The following is an 11,164-nucleotide window of genomic DNA, read 5'->3' on the forward strand; positions in this document are numbered from 1 at the left end:
CGAGGTTATAGGCTCTCCATATTTACACACTGGTGGTGGTTATAGGGCCCTCCATAGCTCTTTTGAATAGTAACTGAGTCCACATCAGCCTCCCTTGAACTTCTATCAGTTTGTATTTTCCCCACAGGTCCACTGTTGTCATGCACCCAGTTAACTATCACCTAGAAATCATAGGACTGGGGATCTCATTGCTGCTGCGTCTCTGCCCTCTGAAAGACTTCACTACATATGCGGTCAACTGGGGCAACCTGACTGTCATGTGGTTGGTCTTAGCTGTCCTCATGGCCTCTGGGCTTTGTGAGCTTGGGCTGGGAAGCCTGGGTCATAGCTCTGTGAGCAAAAGGCTGTGTGGACGTTCCCATGACAGCTAGATGAAGGTTTTGCCAGCAGCTTGGCGTCTCCTCTCCTATCTGCCATCTGCAGCCTGGTACCCTTCTCATCACTGAGGCCTCCCCTGTAATCATTGGCCTCTTCTTCTATCTCATGTGGTTGGAATGTCCCTGCTCCTTAGCCCTGCACTTCCTCTCAGGGTCTGGGTATCTGATCTTGGACTCCAATGTGTGCCCTTAGTGTTGGTGAACAAAGACCTCTGCTGTACTTGAGCTGAGCTAGAGACAAAGTGTGAGACTTGTCAGCCTGGTAGAAGTGTCAGGGCAAGATTCATCTGGGAACTAGTTAGACCCCGGAGATCAAAAGAATTGTTCTCAATGTGGAAAATGGGTGATAAAAAACTATTCAACTAGTCAGATGGCAAAAGAACGGCAATTCTGATATTCATGGACTTGAGAGGTCAAGGGGAGTTTGGGAAAAAGCTGTTGGTGAGAGCGGCTGGCAGGAAAGCCAGCTGCTGGTTCTGCACAGGGATACTGACCTCTCGGTTCACCATTTCCCCAGCTCCTGACAGAGTGCCGGCATTTGGAGAATGACTGGGTCCTGCTTATGCAGATGATAGATCCATGAAAAGACAGTTCCCCTATCTCTCTGGAGTGCCGCCTACACGTCTGTCAGGCCACTAAGGGCTGTGTTCAGGAGTCAGAGTCACCTGGATTAGAATTGTGGGGCCCTAAGCAAGGTCAAGAATGCTCCTTAACAGAGGGTGACTGAGCTCCCTGAATCTCTGTGAGGATCTTGTACACAAGCCTCAGGACTTGGCCTAGACTACCCGCACATAATAGCATGTGATTCCACATGGCCTCTCGAAACCTTTTCTCAAATTTTCTCATATTTGTGACTTATTCTAGAAAATCTCTAAATTTGAGAGACCAGTATGATCCATGTGCCAGGAGTCTTCAGTTGAGTTAAACAGCCGGGATGTGGACCCCACATGGTCTCCCATCTCTATCTCTCAAGACTGAGTGGGGAGGAGTTGGGGGATGGGTAAGGAGCTTCTGGTCTGTTCCAAGGCCAAGCCTTGCTATATCTTCTCCACAGGTGAGGGCACTCATGAAGAAACAGCTTTTGGCTCTTTCACACCAGCCCAGCGTTTCCTTGGCCCTCTCACACAAGTTTGCAGCTCTGTTCCGTTCCTAGGTGAAGGAGCACCAGGACAAAACCAGGTCACCTAGGTTGCATTTACTGAAATCGGTCTGAATGGTCCTCAAGCTTGTTTTCCTCTCAGAGGTGCCTTTATTTTCTCTGATGTCTGTGGCTGTTGCTGTGTTTATTTGGGGGTACCTCTTCCAGACAACTTTCTTTCCTTCAATCCAGTCCTTTCCTCTGGAAACAGGCCAAAGAGCAAACAGACTACAGTGCAAAAGGGACCGGGCCCGAGGTTTTCAGCATGGGTGAGAAGATGTCAGCTTTTGGTTTGTTGTCTAATATGTGAGGTATGTGTGTAGATGAGCCTGGAGCAGCTGAGTGGGCTGGTCTACATGCTCCAAAGGGGACCTCTCTCTCTCTCACCTCTCTCTCTCTCTCTCTCTCTCTCTCTCTCTCTCTCTCTCTCTCTCTCTCTCTCTCTCTCTCTCTCTGCTGCAGCAGCTACTGCTGCTGCCCTCTTGTGCATCTGTGAGATGTTTTTCTTTTTTCCCCCCAGGTCTCCTTCCAAAAGGGGACAATTGTTGCCACAGAGACAGCAGAGGTGAGGAAAGGACACACATCACGTCAGTTTTAAGAATAGCTTTATTACATATTTTACTTTCACCAAGGAGAGAAAGGCAAGGAAGCTGGGGATGAGCCAGCTCCTCTCACAGAGACACAAACTTAAGACCATACATGGCGTCCAAAGCCCCCTCAAACCAAATGGTTCAAAGCAGACCATCCATGAAGCACAAAGACTGACAGGGGTCCCAAGATTCCCACTTATGTTTCCTTATTGACTGTTTGAATTCAATCTTTTAAAACAATTTTCAATTTTTCAAAGCACAGACCACATTACAATGTCTAACCATTTTTTTTTTGTTAGGATGCAGAAACAGTTACACATTTTTTGAGTTGGTAACACCACCGGCCTCTTCTTAATACCTGCTGTAGTGTTAATAGCCAGCATGAAGCCATTACAGGTTCTTTTGATGTTTGAAAGAGAACCTTGCACTCTGAAAGAGGGATGAAGGCATCCTTGGTCATTGGGTACTCAGTGTTAGTTAAACTTTTGCCCCAAGAGAGCTGTGTTAGGCTTTGGTGGTCTCCCTGGACAGCCCCACAACTCCTGGACTAGATATCATCCACTGGCTGCAGAAAGAGGACTCATTCACAGAGGTTGATAAGAATCAGAGAGCTATCTTCAGAGGTACAGACCGAGTCCTGAAATACTGAAGAAGTCAGGAGACAAGAAGAGGTATTATATGGAGATACCCACAGGAGAAGGTCACCAGAGCGGGGACTGGGCGTGGATTTTCTTCTGCTGGCCATCTTCTTGACTCCAGGTGGCATATGACCAGCTACTTTCCCTTGCCCTGGGATGGAGCCTGCTCCTGAACCTTCTGCGGGAACTCCTCCACACATTTGGTTTGGGCTAGCTCCTGGCATGACTCCGCACATTGAGGCAGGCATTGATCTTGGCTTGGAGGTAGGCATGGATCTTGGCCTTGCTGTGGGCAGTTTCCTTGGCTTATCTCCTGGCACTGAGGATCACAGACCTCCTGAGATTGGAGTGGACCTTTGTCTTGGCAGGGGTCCTGACTTGAGGGAGCACACACTTCCTCAGCTTGTGCCTGGCACTTTTCTTGGGTCTTTTGAAGACATGGAGGTGGCACACATGGTTGCTTGCACTGCTGGTCACTGAAAGACATCTTGGGTGATTTGAAGAACCTGAGAAAAACAGAAGATTTAAGCTGTTTTACACTGAAAGGACCAAGCTGGGAACTTGCAAGGCATGGGTGGGTGAGGACTGAGAGAGGGACAGAAGAGAAGAGAATTAACTCTCAGGCTGACTTTTATCCATTTCTTTTATAGCCCTAGTTCAGCTCCCTCTGACACTTGTTTCCAAGATGAAAATATTATCCTGGCTTTTGTCTGGATAGACACAAGCTGAAAACCCCAGTCCTACCACAGAATTGAACTAATAATCTAAAAAGTCATCTACAATACACTAAACAGAATACATGAGATAAAGTGGTCATATAAAAGGCAAGATGTCTAAAATAAATGTAGGAAGTATGGTCACAGAACAGTGGTCTCCAAGAGATGGAACATAAAAGAGAGAGAGAGAGAGAGAGAGAGAGAGAGAGAGAGAGAGAGAGAGAGAGAGAGAGAGAGAGAGAAGGAGATGGAGGGAGAGCATGCTTACCTGATCTTCAACAAGATTCAACGAAGGATGTGGATGGTGGAATCTAGGAAGGTGGGGACTTTTATACCGTGCTTGGTATGACCTCCTGAAGGGCTGGTGAGCCACGTGGGCTGAAGTCCTAATTGTGGAGTCACTGTAACAAGCTTCATCTGAAATCACGAACCGTTTGAGTCACTGCTTGTGATGCCTGTTAATCAGCCTGCATTTTGGCCTCTGGGTTCTCAGCAGACCTCAGCAGGGAGGGGCTCCATTCAGAGCTTTCATTACAGGCAGCAGGAAAGGAATGTCCATAAAATGTTATCTGTCTGTTAGCAGGGCTGAGGTGCCCTGTCTACTCACACTGGTTCAGGATGCAGTGAGAGATAAGATCAACCTTGCTCATCTCTCTTTGCCAGTAGGAAGAATCTACGCCTAAGGTCTGGGGTCTGTCTGACTTAAGGACTGGTATGGTTTATTTCAAACATTTCCACTGGGTGTTCCTGCATGAAGCAGAAAACCCCTCCATTTATTTTGTCTAGACTAGCTCAAGGCTTGGCTCTAGACAGTGAAGGTACTGGTCTTGGTCTGGAGGCAGGCATGGAAGTCAGACCCAAAGAAGATGGCTTAGACTTAGGGCTCTAAGTTGAGATGCCACAGTGTCCTGGGCAGAAATGAATTTTTTTCCTGAATAAAGTCCTGGGGAAAGTTAGAGTGTTTTCATGCTCTTGTGTCAGGTGATCTGGTGAGGGGAGAAGAGAAGAGTCCATCCTCAGTTTCCGAACTTTGGGTTCTGGTGCCCTTTGAAAAGTAGAACTTTCCTGAGTGGCCAAGGAAACAGGTTGGAACACGGAGCCCTTCTCCTCACCTCCTGAAACACTTGTCAGATTTAGGCCAATGGAAACTGGGGTGGAATCAAAGTTTCAAAGCAATATACCCATCTCCTCTATGTCTTGCCCATGTTACATGATGAATCCTTCACTGAAGCTGTTGAAATCCATCAGGCTTCAGGCTCCACTCACGCCTACCGTGTTTCAGGAGGCTTCCCTGCAAACTAGAAAGAAATTCACTTCTTATAAACTCCCATAATATTTATGTTTATATATATAATATATGTGCATATATATATATATATATATATATGACATTTAGTATTTCTGTTCCCTTATTCTGGGTTGTAAATTCTGACATCTGATAAGATCACATGTATCAGATAACTGAAAGATAAGATTATTGATGGGGGAATGAAAGGACAGGTGTACAAGACAGTGGTGGGCAGACAAAGATCTACTCACAAACCTTGGTCCACCATAGAATTTTTCTTTTCTTCTGTTTAAATAATTCTTTTGAAAATTCATGTACAGTACACAAGACAGACTACATAGGATCCTTAAAGATATAAAGAAAGTGGCAATCTGCTTTAAAGAGAAACCAGTAGAATGTACAAGCCAAGGCGGAGGCATAATAGAGATGGAATAGAGAGAGAAGATGGGGGGTGGCAGGGGAGGGAGAGAGGGGAGAGAGAGAGATAGAGAGGGAAAGAGAGAGTTCTGAAGGTGAAGCAGAGAGAGAGAAAGAGCTCTCAGGATTACCTGAACTTAAACAGACTCCATGAAGACTCTGAACTGTAGAGCCAGATAAGGTGATGACTTCTAATAGAAAATAAAAGACAGTAATTTATTCAATTAAATATTAATATTTAGGGGAAATAGTATTCATAATAGAAGTCTAGAGTAATGGTTCTTAATCTTCCTAATGTTGAGACCATCTAATGCAGTTCCTCATATTGTGTGACCCTAACCATAAAATTAATATTGTTACTACTTCATAACTGTAATCTTATACTGTTATGAATCATAATGTAAATATCTGTGCTTTCCAATGGTCTCAGGTGACCCATGTGAAAGTGTTGTTAAACACCCAAGGAATGGTGACGCGCAGGTTGAGAACCACTGCTCTAGAGTCCTTGAACTGTTAAACTTATTTTATTTGCTAATGTTGACTAAATTTCAGTAACTTTCAACATGATAATGCTCTGGGGCTGGAGATGTGGGTCAGTGGTTAGAGCACCGGCCGCTCTTGCAGGAGACTAGGTTCTGTTCCAAGCATCCAGATGACAGCTTATAACCGTGCCATACATAGGTCCAGTTTCAGGGGATCCTGTGCTGCCTTCTTGCCTCTGCAGGCAATGCACACATGTATAATACTCATGTACACATTCAGGCAAACACACATACATGTAAGATAAAAATAGTTAAAAACATGACAATACTCCCCTGACTTTGGGGTTAAGGTCTTGAAGAAGTGATGCAGTTTATTTCCTGAGATGTAATCAGAAGAAATAAGGAATGTCTCTAAATGTTAATTGGGATACTTGATACATGGAAAGTTTTTCTTTTGTTGAGTGTGTGGTGCAGCGTGCATGAACATGAGTGTGCAGGCATGTGTTTTTCATTGAGTGTATGGTGCAGCGTGCATGAACATGAGTGTGCAGTCATGTGGAAGCCAGAGGAGGGTGCATGGTGTCTGCTATTTTTCTCAGCCTTCTTTTCTTGAGACAAAGTTTCTGACTGAAGTTTCCCATTTCAGGTAGGGTGGCTGACTCCTGAGTTCCAAGGACCTACTTGTCTCTGCTCCCCTTTGATGGAGGTACAGGCTCTCACAGCCATACTTGACTCCTGAATTCCCAGGACCCACTTGTCTTTGCTCTCCTGTGATGGAGGTACAGGCTCACAGCCATACTTGACTTTTTCTGTGAATGCTGAATTCAAACTTAGGTCCCCTTGCTTGCATAGCAAGGATGCTCCCAACAGAGCCAGCTCTCCAGTCCCGTCAAATGCTTGGAAGAAGTGAGGGAACACAGGTGGAGTCTTTGGTTTTATGGTCGTGCCTAAAGGACTGGTGTAACTGCAGCACAGCCCTGGCATTGTGGTAGGAGGCAGGGAGAGGGGGGGAGGGGTATTTGGAATACTAATGAGTGTATCTGAAAAGACAAAGCCTTAGGAGGATTGGCTGCAGAATGGGAAGGCTCTACTTATTCCCATTCCATTCCCCTTCAGTTTAAATCCTCTTTCTGTTTCTTTTCTCCCCCCCTTATCTCTTTTATTTTTTCTGTGAAATGGTGTTTAAGAGGCAAAGAAACTCTACTGTATTGTAGGAAGTAAGGAATTAGCGACTGCTGAGTTTATTAACTTATTCTCTCTGCTAGGAACAGTCCTGCTCTTTTAGGGCCTCACATGGATAGAGAGAGAGACAGAGGTCAGCAGTTACGACAGAAAAAGTCCCCTTTGTTTATCTTTGGAGGCAGAGGATAGAGGAGGGGCATTTTCATGCAGGTTTGAGGATAGAGTCCTAGTTAGAAGGTTTCTAAAGCACAGAGAGCCAGCGGGATGAAAAGAGGATCTGAAGCTCTCTTAGGCATAGGTGAGAGATGAGGGGAGAGCATCTGCTGGAGATTTCCAGAAGTTTCCTAAAACGTGATGCATGAGATGACCTTGTTCATGCTCCATACATTTCTGTGACTTTTGGATAAGCTCCAGGAGATTGAACAGCTGTAAGAAGAGAAACGCAGAAGAGAAGCAAGGTAAAATTCTCATGGGAGTGAATCGCCAATTCGGATAGATCCCCGAGTTCAGCTTATCCATAAGACGGTCCCATTGCATTAATTCGTGACCAGTCTTGAAACAGAAGCCAAGTCCTGAGGAGGACAGATAATGACTTGCCAAAGATGTTCTACTTAGTCAGTAGAATTTGTAACTGTGTTTGGTTGTGTGGCAAAAGAGAGTTAAGATAGGAGATGGAAACTCAATTGCTTGATCAGTTTACTTTAGAACAGAAAGACTTTGGGCTATCCAAGGGAAGGGTGTAATATAAACTCAAGGATCCTTGGAAGAGCGGAGGGGGAAGAAGCACTACTATTTCCTGTGGAAGACTACACTGGCCATTGCGGGCAAAGACGATGGGAGAACATGCAGAAATGGCGGCAGCTGTGGAAGCTGGAAACGCCAAAGCAGTGCTCTCCAGGGGGTTCCATAAAGCAGTGTAGCCTGGCTGTCACTGATTTTAGTTCACTGAGACCACCTGCCATTTTTTTTGGTCAACTTGGCATAAGCTAGTGTCCTCTGGGAAGAGCATTATCAATTGAGAAAATGCCCCCATAAGTTTGGCCTATCAGGATTGGCATGTCAGGTAGTTTCTTGGTTATTGACTGATGTGGGTGGGACCACCTATACTGAGGGGCAGTGCCACTCCCAGGCAGGTGGTCCTAAGTTGTATAAGAAAGCAAGCTGAACAAGCCATGATTAGCAGTCAGTAAGCAGTGGTTTCTCCATGGTCTCTGCATCCTTCCTGCTTCCAGGTCCGACTTGAGCTGCTGCCTTGGCTTCCCACGGTGGCGGACTGTTATCTGGGAGCGAAAACTGAAAGAAACTCTTTCCAAGCTGGCTTTGGTAGTGGTGTTTGATCACATCAGGAGAAAAGTAACTAAGTCATTCCCATAGTCGTCTGACTGAGAGGCGCAATGCATTTTGACATTTTGTTCTACTAAATGTAACTTGTAGTCAAAATGCTAAGAAGTTGCTGCTTCTCACCATCTCAAGCCCTTGGGGACTTTGAAGGAGCAAGGTTTCAGATGAAGTAATGGAACCTCCTTCTAGATCCTTTGTTTAGAAGACCCCTTTATCTGTAGTATCAACATACTCATCCAGACCTCCTTTAGGTAGAGGAGGCTTCAAGATTCATGGAACATCTAAACTCAGGGTTCAGGGCTGACTCTATCACATAGTATGTGTGTGGTGTTGGATTAGTAGCAACCTCTTAGATACTCAATGATCCTTTTTTGTGAGAAAGTAAAGATAGTCTTTCCCAAGTCCTTGTGAGAGAAATTCAGAGTGTATAGTGACACTTGGTACCCTCATACTACTTATGAAGGCCTGTATCGGCTGTTGGCTCAACACTCACTTTTTTCACAGGTCTTTTCTTGATTTTCCAGCTCTTGGTTCTATGTTCTTTACTCTGACTCTACAACATTTGCCCTTTGGCTTTTCTATTCACTGTGACGTGCAGACAATTCACCTCACAAGGCTCCTAACAGGACCTGAGCAGTCACTTGACTCTCTCTCGTCTCCAACAATCATTAAGAAAGTGGGCTCTAGCTGGGCAGTGGTGGCACATGCCTTTAATCCCAGCACTTGGGAGGGAGAGGCAGGTGGATCTCTGTGAGTTCGAAGCCAGCCTGGTCTACAAAGTAAGTTCCAGGACACGCTCCAAAGCTCCAGAGAAACCCTGTCTCAAAAAACAAACAAAACAAATCAAAAACCCAACAAAACAACAACAACAAGGAAAGAAAACAAAACAAAACACCAAGGAAAGTGGGCTTTTGGGTCTGTTCCAGCTTTCCCCTTCTGTGGTACTGTAAATATGAGAAGGAACAGTGAACCTGGGTACTCTGTCTTTCTAAGTATTCGGTGACATACATGTGGGCCCCTTCTCCTTGCTTAGAAGACTCAGTTTTCTGTTCTCTGCATGTAACAGGGACTGGGAAGATGGCTGAGTGACCTTAGATGATCTGTCATTTTCTTGGTGATTTGGGGAGACTGAGTCTCTCAAAAAACCACCTCAGTGGCCCAGTTAGTTAGCAAGGAGGCTTGGATATCTTTGGGGCAGATTGTCCCACCCCAAATCTTAAGGTGACTAATTTCCCTAGGTCCAGTCCTCTTACTTAGTAAGACTAGTGCTGATCCGATCGGAAGGGTATCTGAGAATCTAGACTTGAGGGCCTGTTATTATCGGGAGCCAGGATGTAATTAGACAGAGAGACCCAGGGAATGTAGAAGATTGTTTTTCCTCCATTCCCATCAAATAACAATCTCCTTTGTGGAGATCATAAAAGTTCCCAGACTCCTTTGATTCGTTCACCTGCATATTACAGGGCGATGGGTCTGATAACAAGGAGAAGGGTAGAATGTGGCTCGTCCTGTTGGCTGCCTGGCAGGTGCCTCTGGAGTTTACTGAGCTTGTGAATTCCTTGTGGAGAGAGCTATTCTCTTGCCTTCTCTTCATGTCTCCCACATAGGAGTCTGAATCAGACAAGCAAAAGGCAGGGCTCACAGGCCCTTCAGGCTGGAGGGATGAATGAGAACATCTGACTCCACTTCCTTGTTCTAGCTCCAGCATGTGTTTTTTACAGGCAGCACAGACTACCTATCAGCTGTGACTTTCAGATGATGGAAGTGAGGGGTAAGTCATCTGGGCCTTGCTCAAGGTCATGTGGTAAGTTCACGCTTTGAGCAGTGGACACGGAAAGTCATACTGTTTTACTGGAGAGACTTCAGGAGTTTCAAGATGATATCAAGTATGTATAGCAACCTGTGGTTCTTAATAAATGTGAGAAAAATTTCAAATGTATGTGCCTCCCCCTTCTAGGGGGGAGAAGCCCCAGGACAAGAGCCACTGACAGACACGGGGAGGAAGGATGTCTTCGAACTGCTTAACTTCGCTGTTGGACTTCCATCTTTTCCACTTTGAGTTGGGTCCTGCCTCATGGGGCCCTAAATCGGGGTTAGAAATCACCTAACAACCCAGCTAACTCTCAGTAGTTTTTGTTAAGTGGTTCCTCACCTGGAAATGCTACTTCCAGCTCAGACAGTGATGTGAAAGCCTCCTCTGGGTCCTCCATGAGCTCAGCTGGGGATGGAGCAGGGGTGAAGATCCCTAGTGGCATCCTCTTAGCAGGTATTTTTCCTCCTCTCCTCCTCTCTGCCTCCCTCCATTGCTCTAACTCGTTTATCAGGTGACAGGCCGCCTGTGCCTTTCCTGGAGAGCCAATGGCATTCTAGCTGGCCTGGACTTTCAAAGCTAGCCCATGCAAGGGCTCTGTGGTGGTGTCTGCTTTGGGACTCTCCGAATGGACCCTAGGACTGCTTTGCCAGGAAGGAAAGGTGCTTGGCCCTGCCCACCTCATTGTCTGTAAGCAATCTCTCTGGCACTGTGGACTGGTGACCTCACTGTTCGGGTGTCGCTTGTTTGTACAACCCTTTACCATTTAAGGCCGAGTCTTAGTGGCTGCCATGGGAGCTGGGAGTAATTGCAGCACTCTGGAGCTCCGGCCTCCTCATCGCATTCTGGTCTTCTTCCCCAGAGCTGCCTTTGATCTAGCTCTGTGTTGGAAAGGTAACCATTAAGATGTCTATCTTCAGTTTCATTTACATGGCAGATGCAAGGACTAAGGTGGCAGTAGACGTTCTCGTTCTTGGATCTGGCCTTCCTTCTAGGCTGCATGTGGTCTTCTAGAAACAGGTTACAACTCCTGGCCTGTTCCCCAATGGTGCCTCTTGAAAGGCCGTGTTCTCAAGGTGAGCTTCCCTCTGTAATGTGGGTGAGCCCTTCCAAGGCCCATCAGACACTCTGGCAGCCCTTGAAGTGCTGATTATTATTTTTATTACACAACAAATAAATGCATGT

At 45.9% G+C, this 11,164-nt stretch overlaps 1 protein-coding gene across 1 annotated transcript; it reads right to left on the bottom strand.

Moving 5' to 3' along the window:
• Nucleotides 1–2,879: 2,879 nt before the first annotated feature.
• Prr9 (proline rich 9) lies at nt 2,880–3,230 on the bottom strand. Its single transcript, XM_038310761.1, has one exon. The coding sequence runs from the start codon at nt 3,228–3,230 to the stop codon at nt 2,880–2,882; it is 351 nt and encodes a 116-aa protein (XP_038166689.1).
• Nucleotides 3,231–11,164: the final 7,934 nt, after the last annotated feature.

The sequence above is a fragment of the Arvicola amphibius genome, chromosome 14 (assembly GCF_903992535.2).
Source record: "Arvicola amphibius chromosome 14, mArvAmp1.2, whole genome shotgun sequence".
NCBI classification, from domain to species: Eukaryota; Metazoa; Chordata; class Mammalia; order Rodentia; family Cricetidae; genus Arvicola; species Arvicola amphibius.

What these genes read in the sequence shown, in the direction of transcription:
- Prr9 (XM_038310761.1), bottom strand. Translation starts at nt 3,230, where the DNA reads ATGTCTTTCAGTGACCAGCAGTGCAAGCAACCATGTGTGCCACCTCCA.